This window comes from Vidua chalybeata, chromosome 2, assembly GCF_026979565.1.
Source record: "Vidua chalybeata isolate OUT-0048 chromosome 2, bVidCha1 merged haplotype, whole genome shotgun sequence".
Lineage (NCBI taxonomy): Eukaryota > Metazoa > Chordata > Aves > Passeriformes > Viduidae > Vidua > Vidua chalybeata.
In genome coordinates this window covers 26,025,133-26,047,804 of record NC_071531.1, presented here as the reverse complement: position 1 = coordinate 26,047,804, position 22,672 = coordinate 26,025,133, and the positions used below count along the sequence as shown (strand labels likewise).

General features: G+C 38.2%; 1 protein-coding gene across 3 annotated transcripts in view; it reads right to left on the bottom strand.

The window, feature by feature from the left end:
- Positions 1 to 22,642, bottom strand: part of TMCO3 (transmembrane and coiled-coil domains 3) — a 33,983-nt gene extending 11,341 nt beyond the window's left edge. Inside the window, exons 1-10 of one of the 3 annotated variants that reach the window (XM_053935539.1) lie at positions 22,510 to 22,642; positions 19,349 to 19,889; positions 14,633 to 14,812; positions 12,811 to 13,002; positions 11,880 to 12,008; positions 8,822 to 8,914; positions 7,478 to 7,664; positions 6,409 to 6,526; positions 5,619 to 5,814; positions 4,717 to 5,069 (exon numbers count right to left, since the gene is read on the bottom strand). In XM_053935539.1, coding sequence (XP_053791514.1) covers positions 5,004 to 5,069; positions 5,619 to 5,814; positions 6,409 to 6,526; positions 7,478 to 7,664; positions 8,822 to 8,914; positions 11,880 to 12,008; positions 12,811 to 13,002; positions 14,633 to 14,812; positions 19,349 to 19,795 — 1,608 coding nt within the window. In that variant the 5' untranslated portion in view covers positions 19,796 to 19,889; positions 22,510 to 22,642 and the 3' untranslated portion in view covers positions 4,717 to 5,003. Of the gene's footprint in view, positions 1 to 4,716; positions 5,070 to 5,618; positions 5,815 to 6,408; positions 6,527 to 7,477; positions 7,665 to 8,821; positions 8,915 to 11,879; positions 12,009 to 12,810; positions 13,003 to 14,632; positions 14,813 to 19,348; positions 19,890 to 22,509 lie in introns of those variants that run through there. The other 2 variants (XR_008429398.1, XM_053935538.1) reach the window with 2 other exon arrangements.
- Positions 22,643 to 22,672: the final 30 nt, after the last annotated feature.

Here is a 22,672-nt window from a genome sequence, read left to right as displayed (position 1 = left end):
TGATTCCAATGTGCCTATGTGCTTTACTGAACAGGGATTCATTTAAGCACAATGACTACTTGAAAGAATTCAGACTGCTTCATTCTTTTTTAATATTTTAATGCAGTACTAGAAGAAGAGATGAAACAGGTAAAGAGACTAAAAACACAAAGCAACTGCTTAAGGCAATGCTTGGAACACTAAAAAAAAAGCAAACTGCACTTCTAATGTATGGTATGGTATAAAGTATGTTTTAAAATAATTACTTCAAAATCATGCAGCTGCAGATGGTCATCTTACTGAGAAAGGGCAATGTTATTAATATTAATAGAACATTTAAATCCAGTGACTTAGTTTTATTCTAACTTAGATTAAAGAAGAATACACTATAGTACATTTATGGACACCATTCATCATATCTTGAATGGTGTTTTAATGTAAGATATTAAACAAAAACTCAGGCAACGTGAAATTAATGGAGGAGTGCAAAAGAAAATAAATAAGTCTCCACACTATGCATAAGATGGCACCTGAAAATAACCCTCAAGACCTTTGTGTGTTGAAGTAATAATGTCTGAATGCCCATCACATAACTGTATTTGTGGTAACACTCTGTAATTTATTGCAGGATATTTAAGGTAATAAATTGGTTCTGTCAACTAATATAATTAGTTGCTGATCATGCAAAGCAAAAAAGGTAGTGTAATTCTCATTTTAAAACAAAAGGAATTTCAGTGTTTTTAGAACAATTTGAAATTGTAAGAGGGAAGAAGGCAATATGTACATGAAGGACTTTAAAATCACCAAGAGATGAATAAAATCAAGGAAACAGTTATGAATAGGAAACACTTAAGTTCTTCTCAACATACATTAGTTGTTTTAAAAGTCACAGCCTCTTGTGGATGATTAAGATCCAATACAGCCTATTCGAATAAAGTTGGAATTATTTTTACTACTCAGCTGTAATCTTCCCATACTTATGTGGTATCAACTGCAACAGAGCTCTACATCAAAATTTTTATAGCTACTATTTTAAACATTCCCTTGGACAGGATTAGGTTACCATAAAGGAAGACATGCAGCATATCTTGTACTAGAATTGCATGATACTGCACTGTTGTGAGAATCACTCTTCAAGCAAGGAGCAATTTGAGTGTGAAAGAAAGATGTTTGTTCAGAAAGCATCAGACATAACTGGAGCAAACTGCATGTCTAACTGGGAATTTGTTCCCACAGCATAAAAACTGAATTGCATTCCTTCCGTTTACAGCAAGCCAAGTATAAGCTCAAGGGCCTGGTAAAAAACAGGCAAATTTTACTGTTTCTTGTCTAGTCTCTGGGTACTACGCAACTTCAGCTCTACAAAATTCATACGTCACTCTACATACAGAAAAGTGTAAAGTGTTATCAGAGAGCAAGAAAAGAACCAAAAATTACATCATCTTCTTAAGACCCTCCTCCAATTTGTTCTTCATATTTACAGAATCAACTAGGTTAGAAAAGACCTTTGAGATCATTGAGTCCAACCTTTTATATGTAGCTTTATATAGAAATTCTTTTTACAATTCCCATTTTGGTTGCTGGTTGTCCCATAGTATTACCTACAAGTGGACACATTTCCTCAGCTAAAACTGTAGCATCAGGGCTTATTATATATAATGTTTGGGCACATGTGCACACACATACTGGAGAGGACTTCTTTTACTGGCAGGAAGGCATTCACAGCAGAGTTTTTTACATAAGCAAAACCTGGAGAGTATTGAGCATTTCGTATTCCCTCTCTGCTTGCATCACTTCTAATGTTCAGCCTATACCAACAGGGCTTTAGCCATTATTAATCCCTGTGCTTTGCACTATACTCTTCTCAACTCTTACATTACAGAAAGCTTTTTCAGTCACAATTACATGAAAAACTTTGTCAATTCACATGTTTTTCTCAGCATAACTTAGTTTTCAGTTGTATTCAAGGGTCCCATTTTACACCAATTCAGAAAGGATTGCTTTGTTTTCACTAGAATATTGGATTTTTATGTTGAAATGTTCCACCACGTCAATAAAGAAAGAAAGAAACATTACTCTATAACATGTTCTGGGCGAATCTCAACCATCTGTTCAGCAGTTGTTTTGCTTATATTCTCTAATGATGTCTTATTGCTACTCTTTAATCATCACAGAAGCTTAATAAGTATGGTAAGCCAGTAAAATTAAATAAAATTTTGGTGGAAATAAAAGTATTCAAATTTTAGGCTTTAGTAACTTAAAAGTAACTCAAGAGTAAAGAGGTGAATTTTAAGCTTGCATTTCAAGAAAGTGAAGCTGTAATGGAAATTGAAACAATTTTAAGTGAACCTTATAAAAACTCTATCTCAACTGTATTTTATGATATAATTAACTAAAATATTTGAGATTACAGTTCTTCCTTAATCTTCTTTTAATTGATAGAAAAGAGTTCATAAGCAGTTTATAAGCCATTGAGAAGTACTTCAGGCAAGCAAAGAATGATATTCCAATACTAGTAACAATATCCATAAGACACTGCACAAAAACCTTGTACATTTTCAGATGTAAAGTACTGCAATAACATCACTGTATTTTCTTTTCAGTATATAAAGCAAACTGGCAATTTGCCTCCACTTGCTGCCAGCATCCCAGGTCAACCATCAGGCAGTGAAACTAGAAGCCACTTTTGCCCCATGTGCATGCACAGACCTATGAACATGTAAATGTAACTGCTGTCCTTCTTGTCAGGTCAGATTTTATATTTTTCCATTTCCCTTAAAATATTCCACAATTTCAGTTTTTAAAAACAATAAAATTGACTACTGTTGTCCTGCAGGTTTCCAATACAGCACTTCATTATCAGTGTTTTAAACAATTTTCCTTGTAATGTTTCTGTACATATAGAACATGAAAAAGCAACACTACACCAATGAATGCTTAGGCTGACATATTCTTCAGCTCATCCTGGAAAAAATCTTCACTTACAACTACCAGTTTGGCCAGTGATCCTGAATGGTCATGTTTAAAACGGTAAGTTAGATTTGTTCCTTATGTTGCAATTCAGGAGAACAGTTCACCAAATCAAACAAACAAACGAACAATCAATCAATCAATCAATCAAACCACTATCTGCATAACTCAAAGCTTGAAGAGGAGTTGCTGGAAGTACAGTAACAATCTACTGAACCTTTGTTACTGAAGATAAGGTACATGATTCAAAGATGCACAACTTTGTCTCAGCATCATCTATACTATTACAGGATTGGCACTTGATACAATCCCCACTCTGATCTGCCTAACTAGTTGAAGGATAAAAGGGAGATTATTCAATTATTTCTGAGAATACTGGGAGCAGAAAAGGTATCTTAAGCTTCAAGTCTTACTAAAATATCTGCAGGTGTAACAAGTTGCAGTGTTATCTAAGCAACTCAAGTTCAGAAATACTCAAAAAGTCACAACCATACTCAATGCTCCTCAACTGACATGATAATCCTTCTATAAAAATTGCTTATTCACACTGCAGTATAGGAACCTCTTCTGTCTCACCTTCCCTCTTTTCTCCCATACAGATTTTGCCCTTATCAGCAGGGAAATGGCAATTCTTGCTTAATCATCTGAGATTTTTCTAACACAGGAACCAAGCAAAATAAATCAAGTTTATATATAATGAGCATTACATGTGCTGGTGTTACACATTAATCCAAATAATGAATAAGCTGAGCTGGACCCCAGAAACCCAGCCAACACTGAAGCATGTAATAAGTAACTATATGCATGAGGCAGGAACACCCTATCATTCCTAGTCTCTTTTTTTGTGAATTGGAAAGAATGTGTCTTGCAAAGTAACTCACAATGCTAGAAAGTGAATTAAGTTCTTTAATTTAAAAATGTATCTCAAATTTTCTAAATGAGGCCACGGAGTTGTCTTTGGTTAAGGAAAGATTATTGCTCCTCTACCGTTTCAAAAGCTTTTTTAGAATTACTACACTAGTACAGAAAATTCTGTGTTTGCAGATTAATTATACAACCTCCTTCAATATTTAGGCTTGGCTTTCTGAGGAGAAAGATCATTGCAAAATCCACAACAGTTTAATTGTTTTCCTACCTGGCACCCAAAAACCTTAATTTAACCTTTCCAAAGATATGCAACATTTTTTTCAGCTTAGACTGCAATCACTCATCCTATGTTTGTATTCCTGACAAAGTACAGCACCTATACCATCTATAAGAGTGGTTTTCCAAAAGATTTGCTTGTTCACCTATGGAATTCAACAAGCTCTTTTTACTTTTTTTTTAGGTTTGTGTGTTCAAACTATAACTTGTACCATTACTATAATGAATTTATAAATGTCAGTGAATATCAAGCATCTCAATTGGTTCACTGAAGTTACCTGCAGTATCCTTTGTAGCGCTCCCTTTGATAAATTATTCATCAATTTTAAAAGGAAAGAATTTTGACAATGCTGAAGAAGCCTTCTGGGTTTGCAGTATAAATCCAACAAACTCAAACATATTTCCCCCCACCACGTTTGTGTATACACATGTATTGTGTAAAGTCATGTAGACAAACTCTGTGTATATTTGAAATGCAATTTGGATATAAGAAGCCCAATTCTATGGAGGCCATGGTTTTAATTAAAATAAAATTGCTTCTAGATACCATAATATTTTACACAACTTCAGTGGTTTTATTGCTGTTTTTATTAAAGTTGTTCTATAAGTGTAATGTTTGCTTGTTAGAAAATAAAAAGGTGAAACTAGTTTTGTTTCTTCTCTTATTAGAGGACACATTTGAAATATGAATAGCTGTTTAGAGCAATGGAATTTTTAACTTATACAGTAGAAGTCACTAACTAAAGCAACGGTCTCACTAACTTCTTTTTAACCTTGTTCCTGAAGAAGGTCAGCTTTTCCTGTTGGGTTGTAGTAACTAAGCAAACACCCCTGGAAAACAGGCACAGGAACTTTTTGGCTTAATTATTCTCGGGGGATGTAACAATCTGCACATTCAGTATAATGGAGTGTCAAACCCACAACATTATCAAGCAACTGTGACATTCCGCTCTCCAGCAGTATAGTTTTTGAGAAGGCTAAAACATGAAATAGAAACAAAAAAGGAGAATTCAGGGGAAAATTAACTATACCCAATAGGGTTAATCAAAATCTATAAACCTTTAAGGCATTTCTCTAGTTTCTTAACTTCATCCCAAAATGTGTCTCTTACACAAAAAGACAATTATTTTATAGTAACAACCACTATTAAGAATTTGCTATTGAGAAGCAACTTGCGAGCAAATGTCACAAATGTCATTATCAGTATCTCAAAACCCATCCTGAATGATTTTCAAATGCATGAAGTAGCCTACAATTAAAACTCAGATCATGATTTCTAAACTGGTTGTATTAAAAGCTAACATCAGAGTTTCAGCTGTTTCACATTCAAATTGTATCTCTTCTTACTCATCTGTGCTATAATGCAGGAAACATCTGCACATTTGGGGGTTGTTTTAAAACAATTTAAAACCAAATAATTTCAGAGGCACATGTATATGCAATAACACTAAATGTGATGGCTTTTGTGATACTGATGAAATAAACTACCAGATGTATAAAAATGTTTTATCAATTCAAAAGCTTACCGTTAACATAAGGAAGGTGAATGCAGTTATTCCTAGAATGAGGATTTCTTTATTCCCTTTGCTTTCTGTGTGCAACTTGCGGTAATACGGTCCTATGAGATAAGTCTTTATAACAAGACATAGAAGAAAAACAGCAGCCAGAGAAAACAGAATTTGGCCAATCAGCATCAGTATTCTCAGAATTTCCTTGAAAATGCTGGAAGAGAAGAACAAACAAAAAGTTTCTTTCAAGTCTCTCATACTTCCCAACCAGTTCCCTGTAAATGAAAACACCTAATTCCATAAATGCTCAAAACAGGAAGGTATTTAGATACATCAGTAAACAAGATTAAGACTAAATCTGCAGAGTGCCCAGAAACCTCTTTCACAGTCTAGAATTTACTTCCATGTTGACTCAGAAAGATTTACTTTTACTGATCTCCAAGGTAAGCCATTAGGCACAATAATAATATCGCTTAGTCTTTGACAAAAACGTGCCCTGTGGGAATAAAGTAAGTGAAGAAATTAACTTGTTTTTTTTTACAGTAACAAACTTTTTATTCAAAATTTTAATTACCACACAGGATTAAAGCAGCTATAGCAAAGAGACTATTTTCATATAACTACGTTTGTATGACTACTACAGGTTTCTACTTCACAACAAGTAGGAACAGTAAAGGAAATCTCACTGAACAGAGTGCCTATTTTCCATGGAATTGACATTAATTGCAGTGCTTTCACATTCATATTGGCAATCTACATACTAATTGCAAGGGGTAAAGGGAAGATCCATACAATGATTTCTTCTTACCTAGTATATGTGTTCACTCCTGCTTGAATAAGTGTAGGCATGACAGCTATAAATAAACCAAGCTGCACATCCTGCATCACCAGCATGCCAAGCAGTACGCTGCTGTAGTCAATATCCCCTGTACACCAGCAAAGTGGTCATGGAAACAGTCATCAGAAAATATGAATGCTTACAAGTGCTCAGAAATCTAGAAAAGGTTTAATCAAATGGAAGCCCAATATAGCTCTTAATGGGCTGAAGGTCATTCAAAGCAGTTTAAGGACTTTTTTTTCCTCCATTAGTAGGTAAATGAAAATGTATCTATGAAGACATATTAAAACACAAACAAAACATTAATATGAAATTTCTGTTGCACAATAAAAACATAGACTTTGCTCAGCATTTAAGCACTAGTTACACATTGAGTGAAATTCCTCTACTGAGAGTATACAGGCTTTATTCTGAAGACACACATTTGAGCCAGCATGTGTAAAATATACAACTTGAATTTTGGCATTAGAATGAATATTCTAGAGCGCAAAGAGTACTTTAACACTATTTGTATGAGGGAGATTTAAGTGGAAGAAAGCACAATGTCAAAACTTTCCAAAGGAAACATTTAAACGTGTTTGAGAAGCTAGAAATATGGCCCTTGAAGGTCCTTACTTGAAGAGCTGTTAGCTATAAAAGACCATCTGAACTGGTTTCTGTTTCCTGAAGAAGGATGTGAATTTTTAAAATTAACCTTTCTGCCCTGATGATAGGTAGCAGTAGGCTAATTTGGTAACCTCTGAAAAAGTTCAAGGATTCCAGACTCTCAGTAAAGTCAGTTCCCAATGGAGAGTACTACAATGGTTGTACTATGCTGTCTTTGCCCAAAGAGAACTGGTTACATACAAATCAAATACACTTCCTAGCAAGAATACACACAACACTGGCCAGTGTTAAATAAGGATGATTGTTTGTAAACCAGGCTTAAGAGTGGGTTTTGTTTTGGTTTTTTATCTAGCTTCTCTTGTAATATTACAACATCAACTTCTTTCAAATTTTATTAGATACTACAGTAGTCCATATTTAAAGTCATATTTACCTTCTTTATCTCCTCGAACACTACCAGCAAGAAATCTGGACACCAGTGGTGTGCTTGACAAAGACAAACAAGTGGAAATGAAGACACTCTGTGTTGGCCTAATTTGGAGCAAGTGCCCCCATAGTAAACCAAAGGCAATCATCAGAACTGTCATGTAGCAGGGTCCTTGCAAAGATATTTTCCATACCTTGGGAAGAAAACAAGTTCTTATGACACCTTTCTCACTGCTAAGTTACAATGTTTTTCACTGCAAATAAGCAGTTAAAGATGTGTGATTTGGGGCTGTAGTACTGGGGCACAGAATAATGGACTGTCACGCTATATCACCTACTCCCAACTTACAACACTGAGTAGATATTCTACCCCAAAAGACTCCCTACCAGAAACCAGGTGAATTTCCCAAAGCTCACAGACAAATTACGGGCCAAATGGTCCAGTATGGGTTGAAATACATTAAAATTATCAAATGAAAGACCAGTTATTGGATGTCATTCTAAGATGAGGAAAAAATGGGTGTGGCAAAATCAGTCACCAATACCAGTAACCAGCCCCAGACTAGTGCAGAAGCAAATCTGAACCAGAAATTTACCTACTACAGTTTAGGAACCCTTGAATTAATGATTTTTATCTTGGACTTCAGATGGACTTGAAATAGCAGATTAAGCTAAATGGTCATTAATTGTAACATTTTTCAATCAAAGCTTTTCTAGTATCATAAACTCACAACCATTAGTTTAGGAACAGATCACACAGTGCAATTCTTTACATATATACAGTCTTCATATATTTGTAGCCATACTTTCCACTATTAAAATTCTAGCTGGCTTGTAACTTTATCTTTTTAAATTAAGACCAAAAGAAACTTGTAGTTTTTGCTCAATTCTGATGGCCACAAAATTTAATACTCCAGATTGTGTTAACATACTTGCTTAATCAGTTTACTAGCCAGTAGAGTATGTATTATCAATTCAATATGCAGTACTTAAACTTTCAGATTTTTTTGTAACAGGAATGGCAAACATCACTGACACTCCATAACAGCAACTGCACATTACTTCATGTTAAAATAAAGCAGAGATTGACTGTCAAACTGTGAGAGATTTTTCTAGTAATCACACTGTTTCACTAAAACAGGGAGTAAATGTAGGTTTTTTGAGGCACTGAATAAATAATGCATTCTATTCTTTCCAAAGTGCAGAAGCAAATGTCATATTTGTCTTTTTAAAAATGTACAAAGCTACACCATTGTAGGGAGTGTGTAAAAATCTAAAATACAACTGAAATCTGCAGTTTTAGTATTTAGCAATTAAATCCCTTAATGCAGGGATATTATAAAAAAAATACCTTTCTTAATCTTTCAGGAGAAAATTCCAGACCAACTAGAAAAAGAGTGAAGAATACACCAAACTCTCCTAACGTCTCCACCTGTACTATAGACTTAGGAAAAAAAAGAAAAAAAAATCAGTGCACAGCAGTCAACTTATAATACAAAATTATTAAGTACACTACAAAATAAATTGATTCTCATTACATTTCCACAGGTAGTTCACTTGCTGTTCATATGACATCTGAAGTTCCCAGAGCCCCTTTGGAGTGCAATTATTTTTCCCATGACCTGGCTAATACCAGGCAGTAATTTGGTGGGAGAGTGCTGGTCACCCATTGTGCACATGTGCATTGATCTTGGTAAGTGTTGAGGAATACATCTGACCCAGGTAGCTTGGCTGGCAAGCTGCAGACTGAGATGGAGACTGAACTCTCAGTGGGAGTCTGCAACAAGTGTCAGTGAACTACCAACCTTTGGGATAATCAAGGGCACAAAGGTGAAGAAGGCAAGGAGCCTTGTGAATGGTCAGACTGGAAAGTTTCCTTAACAGTAAGCTTTACTTGCTGGTTGAAAAAAACTAGGCTATGTTTTATGCATGTACTATTAAATCTCCAAGGCTTACATTCCAGAAGCTACTTCTTGCTAGTTGTTTTATTGGTCTATTGGTATAATCTTTCTGCTAAACTGTGGCTGCTGCGCTGTTCTCCATCCTACAGGCTCCACACATCCATCTCTCAGACAAGTCTAATTACCAGCCTTTGTGCTACAGAGAGAAGGATCCAACAGCAAGAAAAGTGGCTCTCTTCTTCATCACAACAGAAAAATGGGCATACTTCTGGCTGGCAACTGGTGTACCCTCAGGGCTCTCAGGCCAGTTCCATAGATACATACATGATCAATGCCAGAATGAAGGAGGTGAACACACCACTCACAAGTTTGCTGCTGATAACAGACTGGGAGATGCTGTTCACTCTTTTGAGGGACAAGATGCCTTGCAGAGGGATGTAGATACACTGGAGCATTAGGCTCCAGTGATTAATCCAATGATTAATGGGAGGAAATTATTTAACAATCCAAAATGCTGGATTCTGATCCCCCTGGGATGAGGTAATGCCAAGCACAAGTATGGATTAGGAGAGGAGTGGCTGAAGAGCAGCCCCGCAGAGAGGGATCTGGGGGTGCTGGTGGACAGCAGACTCAGTGTGGGTCGCCAGAGGGCAAACCCCATCCTGGGGTGCATCAAACAGAGCATCACCAATCACTCAAAATTATCCTGCTGTATCCACACCGTGTTGGTGTGGCCTCTCCTGGAGCACAGTGTGCAGTTCTGGGCCCCACCATGGAAGGAGGATGTGAAGGCCCTTGAATGCATCCAGAAGAGGACAAAGCTATGGAAGGCTGGAAGGAATGTCCTCTGAGGAACAGCTAAGGACTCTGGGTTTGCCTAGCTTGGAGAAAAGCAGGATGAGGCGCAACCTCATCATTCTCTACAGTTTCCTGAGGAGGGGAAGTGGACAGGGAGGTGCTGAGCTCCTCTTCTCACTGGTATGCACTGACAGGATGAGTGGAAATGGTTCAAAGCTGCCCCAGGAGAGGTTCAGACTGGACATTAGGAAGCATTCCTTTTCTGAGATGGTGGTTAAACCCTGAAGCACACTTCCTAAAGAGCTGATTGATGACCTAAGCTTGTCAGTGTTTAAGAGGCATTTGGACAACGCCCTTAACAATATGATTTAACTTTTGGTGAGCCCTGAAGTGTTCAGGCAGTTGACTGGAATATTCTATTCTATTCCAAAATCCTAATATTTCTTTTCAACGTATTTAAAGGCCAGAGTAGAAGAAAACAAGGTTTATCATCAATTACAGAAGTGGGGACGGAAACTGCCAGATTAGAATCTACCTGCCTCCTCAGTTCCTCAGACATTCAACTTCTTTAGGAAATGGAAAAGAGACCAAACACAAGAGACCCAGTCAACAAGAGTATTATCCAGGTAAAAAATGTTTAATCACAGCTCCACAAGAAAAAGGCAAGTCACTTAAACTGTCCTTGAGAGACTTCTTTCATATCTGTTCTGACCACATCATCTTCTTCAATGTAGGTGTCCTGAATATTAGTTGTTGGGTCTCTTTCTCATGCCAAGCTTACAAACTTGTTTCTCAGTCTAAGTGATCAAACTTTCCAGACATTCTCAACCCAGAAATCACGTACAACACAGAGGTTGAGATTATTTAATCTCTTCCAATACAAGACCAACAAAATCCTACAATTTCTACTAATCCCTGCTTTTGAGCTCAACAATAATTTTCAACAGGAAAAATAATTTTCAATAGGAACAGATGTCGCAAAGACAGTAAGTTCCAAGTGGTTTCACAGATATCAGTGCAATAGACACATGCAGCTTAAGCAGACATTACTGTGCAGCCCTAGCATGTGTTCTGTTTTGCCTGCTGGCTAAACAATCTGTTAATGCACACCAGAGCACTTAATCAAAACATGTCCAGCCAACCACAGCTCATGGTTTCACAGGAGCCACTAATCAGGGTACACGTGATGGAGCTAAAAAGGTTGAAAAGACTTTAGGAATGTGGGCAGGGTACTGGGAAAGGAATAGGGGGACCAGGGTGGATGAAAGCACTACAGAGGTGCAAAACAAGTCTCTAGAAAGCCAAGCTATGTTCCTTGGGGAACTATTTGTTTTAAATGCTTCCTCCACCATCAACACTGACTTTTTTGCAAGTTTCTGTATATTTTATGTAATTTAAATAATTTGGCTCCTAATTGTGATGCTTTATGATTAAAATCAAAAAGAAAAAAAAATCACATGGCATAAAACTTCCACAACACACAACCTTCAGTTTTCACTTTCAACAATTGTCACAATTATATAGGAGAAAAAAAAGTTGAAAACAAAATTATTCAAAGACACAAAATTTCAAGGCCTCTTCTTGTAAAGGTTCAGGTTTGGGGATATCTTTTTTCAAATACATTTGAGGCTGGCAATACCATATCCTTTTAAAACTACTTTTAAAGATTTCAACAAATTCAATCAGTCAAGAACTAACTTGCACACTTACCTTGATACTATTTAGTCCTGAGGGTCCCAAGAGTACTCCACAGATGATATATCCAAACATGGTTGGCAATCCTATTGTTGTGCACAGCCATCCACACGGCAAAGACAACATTCCTATTGTCACAATATCCTAAATGCATAAGATTTACAAAGGCATTAATATAAAGGACACATAAATTTGGGATGAAATTGAAGACTATTATCTTTCAAAATATAAACAGCACTGTAAAATTAAATGTAGACTACTTCCCATGAAAAGCAAACAAAACTTCTATAAATTAACCTAAGTGCTGCTGCAGGTGTAAGCACAGCAGTCTTTCAGATGAAGAAGATGAGGTACTGATCTTAAATAACTGGGGGACTTTAAATCAATTTATAAATATTTTAACTATATTGTAGAAAGTAGGCAATTTCCTGGATGGAATAACACCCTGCATTAAAACAAGATGGTGAAACAGAACTGTTTTGGGTTTTATAATTAAAACAAAAATCCCAACCCAGTTATTGTATATGAAGCACAAATACAATCAAAACTCTACCATGTCTATGTATTTTCCAGTATCCCTTTTTTCATCATGAGGCACAAACAGATAAATTCTCTCTACTGACAACATGCAAATGGCTTATTAAGTACAGCAGTAGCTTTAACACTTTGTAGTCTGACAGAAGGGACAGTGCCCCAAAGCTGCAACAAGAGAAGCCAAATACAAAAAGAGAGTGCTCACATGGTATCATGATCAGTCTTGTGAAGACAAACCTAAGAGTAGGGAACACATGGCTGAATCATCATAGATGGAGAAGCCATGAATAGTGGGATAACTTCAGAGAGACAAATGCTGAAACTATACTCACTCCAGCCAAGTAGTACTGATATGCAAACTTGTGGGACTGAATCCAAAAGTGAATGACAAGAATGTCTCTAAAATTATTACCTTTATGAAATGATGATCAGCACGAGGAATGGTTGAATCTCTGGGTTTAGTAAGGATATACTGATTGTTCTGAGAATCAATAAGCATACTAAGACCTAAGTCATCCTCTACTTCTCTTTTTGAAGCATTTCTTTTGGAGTTGGCTTCATCTTCTTCCACCCTTAAAACAGCTTCAAAGTTTACACCTCTTACCTTTAAGAAAAAGAAAACAAATAATCAGACATACAAAAAAAAGGGAGTCAATTAAGCATATCATAATAATGGAAGGACTATTAGCTGTGCTTGACGTTTCTACAGAACTTGTTGATACCAACTAAAAATACTGCAGGTTTCTTCTCTAAAAATCTTTCAATCTCTTTATCAAAACTTGATGTCTTTAAAAGTAACATTTTCTTATCTTGAACAAAACCAACTGGAGATTACAAAGTGATATTCAGTTCACAAAAATCTGAACTAAAGATTGCATTCCAAGCTAAGAAAAGGTCACTATCCTGTAAAATTGAAGGACAGATTATAAGAACTGTTTCTACCTAGTAATTTTCAGGATTTTACTTCTCAGAAAAACAATCCTTGAACACAGGTTGTAGTGTAGATTTTTTTAAAATTATTTTTACCTGCCACACTTCACTATTTGGGTATATTTTAATAGAAGCTTGTGTATCTTTATCAGAATATTGATTACTGTATTAAAGCTTCTCTATTCTAAAATTCCATTGTTTTAATTTAAAAAAATGTTCCTTGCAATGATGGAGAAGCACTAAGTCCTCCGGGTTGCACTTCATGATTCCTTCTCTTTCACGATGGAGCCACAAGCAGAAGAGCAGGGAGAAGCCGGGAGAAGAAGGCGGCGCTGGCGCCCTGCCAGTTCAGGTGCCGCAGCACAGCGCCCGCTCCGGCTCCCACGGGGCCGTTCTGCCCCGGCGGGACAGCAGGGGGCGCTCCCGCCGGCCCGGCCCCTGCCCGGCGCGGCTCCCACGGGCACAGCCGCTCGCATCTGCTGTACACCAAATAAAAAAGCTGCTTCCACTTTCTCTCGGTTCGAGCTCAACTACAAAAAACCCAAACAAAACCACACACGGTTCACGGCTCTCTGCTACAGAGAAACTGGTTTTGCCTCCTCAGCAGAACTCAAGAGCTATGTTCACCTCGGGAGTCAACCTGGAAATCAACAAAAACCTCCAAGAGCAGAAGCCAAATAAACTGCAACCCGTGTTTATGCAAACAGGGCCAATTTAAGGAGTCTATTTGAGGATGGAAAAATGGGACACTAGAACAAACTGACGTATTCCTGGCTCCTGTCCCATCATGCAACATAAAAACAAGGATCAGTGCAGGTAGGCCAAGGTACAAAACGCAGAGGAAGTCAGACATGGAAGAAAGTAACATCACACATACATTTCAGGTCTTTCCTTAGAACACTATATCTTTTCCCAGACTGTGAAAACCAACTGCAAGGATTCTTGCTCTCCTATAACTTTCTCAAGAAAATGAAAAAGTGGAGACAATGCTGAACGTGCTAACTCCATATCCTGCCAAGTCCAACCATCACAGTCCCCATCACTACAGAGATGCCACATCTATCACGGGCTGTATCACTCAGATGTACTACACTTGGCCCTGTCAAAGTGGCAGCTGCAGGGAGAGCTTTCAAATCAAAACCACAGAAATCACTAGCAAAAAGGAGCGGTTACTCCTGTTTGCTCACTCTTTAACAATCACTAAAATCCTAACAACCTTATAACACAAGAGAAACACACAGGGCAAACATCAACTATAAATAAATGCACTCCAATAAAAAGACTCAGCCTAAAGCATCACTTACAGATTTGTTGTCATCAAAGGCATGCTCTTCTATTTCCTCTTCCAATCTGTCAGCTGCCTTCCTGACATCTTCCAGAATTTCATCAAGCATTGACAGGCTTTTGTTTTGGTGCTGCATGTTCTTAAGGGCTTCAACCTGGTGTTTCTCTGCTGCTAAGAGTTCAACATATTCCATTTCTTCCTGTTGAATTTTAAAACACACAGATAAAGTGCTGGCAGGCCTTTGAGCAGAAAAAACATTTTACATAAATGTGTGCTTCTTTTGACACAAAACATTTTATCAGTGGCATTGCAAAAGCAATACAGATGTCATGAAGATATTTAAAGATTGCTTTTTCTTGTGCCAATTTTCATTGGTAAGTGGGCAAGAAAACAAAACAACCAAACAAAATATCCACCAATTGCATTTTCTATTACATTAAACAGCAGACCTGCCCCAAGGTTATGATCCAGAAAATACAAGAAAGGATTTACTTTGAGAAACTCTAGGAAACATTTCAGAGCCAAATAAAGTTTAGAACTTTGTGCTTTTGAAGGGAAGCATAATACCTTGAAAGCATAGCTATACTATCTACAACAAACAAACAAATTAGATGTAAAGCACAATGAATCTTAACTTTATAAGCCCTTTTATAAACACAGGAAGAGATCTGTTTATGGTTTTCAAAAATTACAGTAACTGTGGAAACAGGAAGAAAAAAAGAGCTGGGGTAGAGATGAGCAGCTAATCACTCTAGCCAAGCTTCCTGTTCATGTTTCCCAAAAAGCACTTTTCCTATCAGAATTAAAACATGTGACTTTTCCCCCTATTTCAGTTTGGGCCTCTTATCAATTTGCACTGACAACTTCTGAAATTACTAGGTTTCTGAAGTAAAAAGAGAAAATATGCTGATATGGTTTGATATGGTGTGAAAATATTTCAGTAATTTCCCTGATAAAGTTATGATGTTTCAGGTTCAAAAAGAGAACTAAAAAGCTTAATTTACTAACAACTGGGCCTAACACCTTTTACATGGTGTATGTATAACACCTTTTACTTTGTGTATTGACAGAGAACAACTTGAGGATTTTGGGGAAAAAAGATTCTTTCCTTTACATGCCTATATTCTTTTAAAGATTGTTGAAAGAACAGCTATAAGGAAACACACACAAGGGCAGCAGTCCTTCCTTTCAGATTCAGGATGCTGAGAATACTTGGATGAGAGAGACCCTTCTTCTGCTCTATTAAAGAGCCAATATTATTAAAAAGGAAAAAAAAAAAAAAAAAAAAAAAAACAGGCAAAAAAATGCAAGCAATCTATAGGTCTGACTCAATTCCCAGAAAACACAAGTTGCTGTCTCCAGATGCCCTGCCCCTGCCACATCCAGTTGGAAATCAGAGAATATAGATCTCCTATAAGTTGTGGGTTTTATCTGCCTACTCTCCATAGATATCTTCAATAAATAACCTGAGCTTATTAAATGGTCCTAAACACCTATGCTTAAATAACTGGGTTGTCTCCTCCTCCATGCATTTGCAGATGGACATTTTTCCCCTTGGAACCCACAAGAACATGCACATAATTTATGCAATTCCTTGATGCCAAGAGAAGAATATATTCAGTACAACCAGTAACTGTAGCGGCACCCTTTTAAAATCCTGACAGTCGGATGAATGCCTCTGATTGTGAGGAAACCACAGTACTGGCATCTGTTGGTGTTTAGAACTATCACAGTTACACCCTCATGGTGAAGAAGTTACCCAGATCCCAAAATAACTCGAGCTGGGAAGAATGTAACTATTAATGTGTTTGGCCCAATGTCAACAATTAGTTCTTATGCAACACATAAGTAGGAGACACAGTCACTCTCATACAGCCTCAAGGAAAAACATTTCCTATCTGTTGCTCTCTGCTAGCAGATACTGCTCAAAAGATGTAAGAAACAGCCCCCATATGAGCTGCAGATTCTCTGCTAATTCAGCAACAACTTAGAACACAAGATGAAATTGATAATCATTAGATTCTTTCCCCTCGAAAATGGAAGAGGTTTTGGGGACCAGGAGCCCATCTCAACCCCTTCCGTTGGCCAAGACAAACAGGCTGAACAGAGCTGAAGGCAAACTACATAAAAAATAATCACTAATTTCAAAGAAGTTACCTTTCCCTGAACAGCAAGGTAGAAAAGCTTTGAAAAAATAAGAGTTTAGCAGCAAGTTCCTTCAATTAATGGAGATAAAGGTTTTTGTAGTCTATTGAAGTGGCATCTGTTTCCACCAAGAGACAAATGCGATAGCAGTAGACTGGGACAACCAATGGTGTCCATAAAAAGCACAAGTTAATTCAAACAACCTGCTACATGCTAAGCAGAAGTGCATCACAGTACAAACACTGCTCTGCAGCTCAGGCTGGGATTGGAGACACTTGATCATGAGGTACATACCAAGCAACCTCTTAAGCAAAGTAATACAGATAAGGATTGTGTACTTAATAGGAACACCTAAAAACATATGAGCAAAATGAAGCAAGATTAAGACTTTGGGGCAATGCTGATTCAGAATGCAGAGTTGCTACTGCTCTCCACTATTTATTCAGAGACAAAAGCACATGCAGAAGAGGTTGCATCTTTGCAATACTTGCAAGTCATTTATTTCCACCCATGTCTGATTAGAAGGCATGCAAGAAATTAGAAGCTAATGAAAAAGTAGGTAAGATTTTGTTGCTTTTTCCTGAACTTCCAAACAGGATCCTGGAGCAAAAGAAGGCAGAAACCATCTTCAGTGCTTCTTTCTTACCTCCCCCTGCCCCACACTGTGAATGATCCCACTACATCTTTTCACAGCAGCAGAACCAGCAAGAAATGCATCAGACATACATATATATCCCAGCACTAATGACTTCCAAGCATTTCTACTCAACAGAAGTAAAATAAAGGGAAGAGTCCAGCACCCCCTAGAGTTATTTGTATTTTCCATTCACTCACTGTTTAAAAAATAGATGTTCTATGAGCATACCAACAAAGTAATCATTACAGTAAAATGAAACTGGGACAAAGTTGGACCAAACGTGTGTCTTATGAACTAAGAACAAGTCCAAAACAAATGTATCCCCTGCAATTTTCATCTTTTTGGCATGCATTTTTCCATATCTTTTGCTTCCCTTTATACAACAATTGTAAGGTTAGAACCACAAATACTCTGTTTAAATAACCATATGCATGGCATAAGAAGGAAGGTGCAAAAAATTGCTCACTCAACTAAATATTTTGATAATACAAAAAAAGCCTACACGATCCACTTCAGCAAAAATAAACTTGACAGGACACACCTCTAAAACACATCATTGTACACAAAGTCTTCCTTCTAGAAGAAGCACCATTCTCAAGTTCAAGGATAAATTACTTCATTATTTTACAGTAACATTACCAAAAATTAGGTAAATGGGAAAGAAGGTTCTGGAATGCCTCACTGATGCTATTTTACAAGCTCTGAGAAAGAAAAAAAGGTGGAAAATCAAGTAAAATTCATGACAATTTCTATGACATTTCTATGCAGTAGAGGCTGCCACTACCATAAATTAACAACATACGAGTCATATAAAGTAGTTCATTGGAATACATTTAGATCCAAATTACCCTCTATTCAAATTTGTTGTAATTCAGTCTCCATTTCCACTGCACAGAATCACTCCAGTCTGCCAAGTTTACATCCTAATTTCTACTTCCACCGGCCTATCTTGGCACAATTCACTGGACACCTTTACCACACGCAATTTCTTTCCATCTTCACTTGTCAAGGTCTGCATATTTCTTAGCACAAATGCCCTTCAGAGACTCTCACAACTCAAATGCTAAATGCCAATTACATTTTTGTTCCTTCTCTTGCTCCATTGTGCAAGGGCAGCCTCTTCTTTCGGAAGACACAAAACAAAGAAAATTCTTAATATACTCCTCCAGTGGCTGAGGGGTAGACAACGGAAAAGAGCAGTTTAAATACCAAATACATTAAATTACATTTTTCTCTCAATGGGAGACTTTCAGTACACAGTCTGAGCACGACCAAGTCCAGAATACAGTGGCAGATTGTGCTCAACCTAATGGGACATGGGAACTCAAACTTTCCATGAAGTATTTGTGTTCAACTCTTACTCATCTGTGTTTTTTCTTGGCAAAGTTATTTCAGCTGACTCTTTCTTGGAAGTACAGCATTTCAAACCTGCACTTCTTAGGTTAGGAGTGCAATACTGAGTTTAAAAATGAAGTCACCTACAGTTTTGCATGTCCATTTTACTCATATCTATACAAACATGGAAATGAAAGGCAGCAAGTCATTCTGTTTTTAAGTGTGGACTTTGAGCAATTCTCATTTAAAATGGAAAAAACAGTTAGTATTTCATCATTGATGGCATTATTTCCAGTCAGCTAGTGCCACTGGCTTGTCTTGTGCCACTGTACTATGTGCACTGATTCACCCTTCGTATTCCTCTCCTTTTAACATTATATTTGCCATAGGTCTTATGATTATGCTTGGCTTTGAGATAAGAACTATTGACTGCTAATATGTTACAAGCTCTACACCAGAATTACTTGTAAATTTACTAATGAAAACAAATACTTCATTAAACACTGCAAGTTCATGTAGATATCTTTTTTTATTAAAACAGACTGAAACTGTGCCATAAAAATGTTAAAATCACAAGTTGAATATGAAAACTCTAGCAACAAACATGGGGAAACCAACCTTAATTGCAGCTTCTCTCAAGGCCTCCAGTCTCTGTCTACTGCTTTCTTTCATATTTACAACATCTTTGTAATCACCCTGTAGAGCTCTCTGGAGTCCATGGATTGCCTGAAAGACTGAGTTTTCACTTTCATTTAGCTCCTTTTGGAAAATTTCAAAGGTGTGCACCTGAAAAAGCTTCTCTTCATCAGACAGTCCTGCATCCTTCTCAACTGCTCTTATGGCATTTTTTAGTTTGTTGAGAACAATGTTCTTTTGGCGAAGAAGACCAGAGAGTTTTCTGCAGCTCCCCAACACCCACTGCTTCCTCTGAGTGGTAACAGCTCCTTTCCCACGGTGCAGCTTTATTGCATGCTTCACTACATCTTCACGTTCTGCGGGGTTTGCTAACGGGCCACAAGGCAGCGAAACCAACGTCCACAGGGAAATAAATCCAGTCGCCTTCATCCTTCACTTTTTATTCCTCTTGAGAAACTGATAATCCACAGCTGCTCAAAGCTTTCTGCTACATGGTTTCTGCATCTCCAGTATGCACATCAGGCTGCAAGATAGTACCAATCAAGTATCAAACATGGTAATGTTGGGCCATTAGATCAAACAAACGTAGAAAATAAATCCAAGACTGCTCCCAGCCCCACAATCTTTAACAGAACACATATAGTCTTCACTCAACATTTATGAAAGCCAAGAAATAGCCCAAGGTTACTGACAGATTTTTGTTTTCCCATTGACTATTTCCTAGATAACATCTTATTTTAAAAGCAGTGACTGGAAAGCTTAGTCACTTCACAGGGTACTCATCTGCACTTCTTATATGAAAGAAAGGCCTTTAAAAATATCAGGCCATGATGTCATAGGTTGCATTTCAACCCAGCACTAGAACTCACTATTCTTAGCTGTCAGTAAATCTCCTGTCTCTTCTAAAACCTATCCTAAAGCATTGTATCATAATCATTTGTTATTTATAAAGTCTCAGAAGCATTAACAAACTCAACTACACACATTCAACAAAACATAATAATAAAAAAACTTAACTGAATCAGATTAAATTATAAATCATAATTGTGGAAGAAAGAACAGCAAAACTTCCTGAACTTCTGAGTGCTACTAGTTTGGATCAAATACCTCCTTCACCTGAAAGGCTGCAGGGCCCTGAGGTACTTTACTTCAAAACCTACTAGGGATCTTTAAGATTTTAAAGTAAATTACAAAAACACAAACTCAATTCATTCATAAGTTCATTTCCCAGCAACTACTGGAAAATCTATACTTAAACTGCTGTATTTAATTTTAACATCAAGCAGGATAGAATTTAAAAACTAATTTAATTCCCTCAGAACCTAGAAGGAACTACTGACATTATTACAGAAAATAACAGTTATATTTTCTTTAAAAAAAATCTAACCAAACATAAAACCCCTCACAGCACAGTTACACATACCAGTATATAAAATTGTGTACTTGGCGTTCTAAAAATCACATCTCGCACAACATGTTAACAGATCAATTCAGCAGTTATTTCCCTAAAAATTTAGTTAGTCTTGATCATTGGGCCAGCAGCCTTAATCAGGAACCAACACATGGACACAGTCATCTGGAAGCAGCCTGCCTAATAGAGAATCGCATTTTCCTCCATCCAAGGCAGTAGCAGTCACAGTCCCAGATACCCACGATAGCCAGCCATCATCCATACATAGAATGAGCTCTGAGCAGCCTGGTCTAGTAGAAGACGTCCCTGCCCACGGCAGAGGGGTTGGAGCCATTGGTCTTTACAGTCCCTTCCAACCCAGGCCATTCTGCAATTCCATGGGAAGGGAACATGGCAAGCATAGTCATGCACTACCTTCATTTTTTAAGTGCCCTCCCATCTCTGTTTCAGAGAGAAATGAGAAAATCTGTCTGTGAGTTGGTTTATTTCTTTTTTCAATGCATGAAATGTGACCCAAAGTATTTAGTTACTAATAGTTGACTGTGGGCTAGAGTTGAATAACACAAAGAACTAAAACATTTAAAATTGAGAACTGAAAGTGCAATTAAAGTAGCAAAAGCATATCACAGCAGTATAATGTCAATAAAATAATAAAGTACAAGCATTTTGGAACTTTGATAAAGCTGTGGGGCTTACTACTTTTAAGGAATCAGGAAAATAACAATCCCCACCACCTGGCTAAGTTTTAGAAGGGAACTTAAGGAAATATTTCTTCATATATACAAAGTAATGCTCTTTCTGTTTAGTAGGCTTGGGGCAGAGATTTTGCTAAATATATATTACAACCTATTTCTGCAAGAAAGAGGGAGAAGAAAACACCCAGTGTATATCCAAGGTGAGTAAAAGACTCTACTGAATGTGTTACGTGACACATCAAACCACATAACTAAATTTTGAGCAGAGATTTACACCAGCAAAGTTCACTCCCTGTTGCGCTGCGCAAACTTAGCACTGTGGTTCACACACGGGACAGTTTTGTTTCAGTGCTTTTTACCTGGCTAGCAAAAACTGTTTAGAGGAGTGACACCTGGGGCAGTGCTCAAAAGCCCCTAAGGGAATAAAGATCTCACACACCAAAATAAATGATGTGATGCTGAGCACAGGAAAAAGAAAAAAAAACAAAACAAAAAACCACAACCCACAAAAAACCAAACCAAGGCAAAAAAACTATCATTCCTCTCCATTCACCACCAGTACCAGTAAGTATCAAATCGGAGGGAGAGTCCTTATTTAAGCAGCGTTTGCTTCCTGTTGGATTGCAGCTCATTTTCCCCCTTTTTTTCCGTCCTGAACACGACACTGTAGCACCAGATTTCATCAAGCTGATAATACCGGACCCTGCCTCCAGATCCCCTTGCAAGTCCTTCCACGACTGTGGGTTCGCCTCCACTCGCCCCCTTTCCCAGCCCCAGCTCCTCCCCGGGAGCCGCAGGCCAGCCGGGGCCGTGCCCGCCCGGCACCTCGGCCCCGGTGCGCTCGCACCTGAGCGCGATGGCAGCTCCCGGCGCCGCTCCCTGCGGCGGGCCGGGCGGACGGCGGGGCACAAGGGGAGAACAGAAGGAGATAAGTGGAGCACGGGGGCGACCGCCCCGGCTCCCTTTCCCTCATGGCGGCGCAGGGACGGGGGAAAAGAGGCGGCCGCCCCGCCCGGCGCTCCGGCAGCGACGCTCACCTGAGGGACGGAGGAAGGCCCGCAGCGGCGGGGCGGGAAGGGCGGGATCGCAGGGCGGCGAGCAGGGGTGTCAGTGGGCGGCGGCCGCTGGCGGAGGGCATCGAGGAGCCCCGTCCTTGCGGCCGCCCCTCGCCCCGCGCCGGTGCCCGAGCGCCGGGGCGGC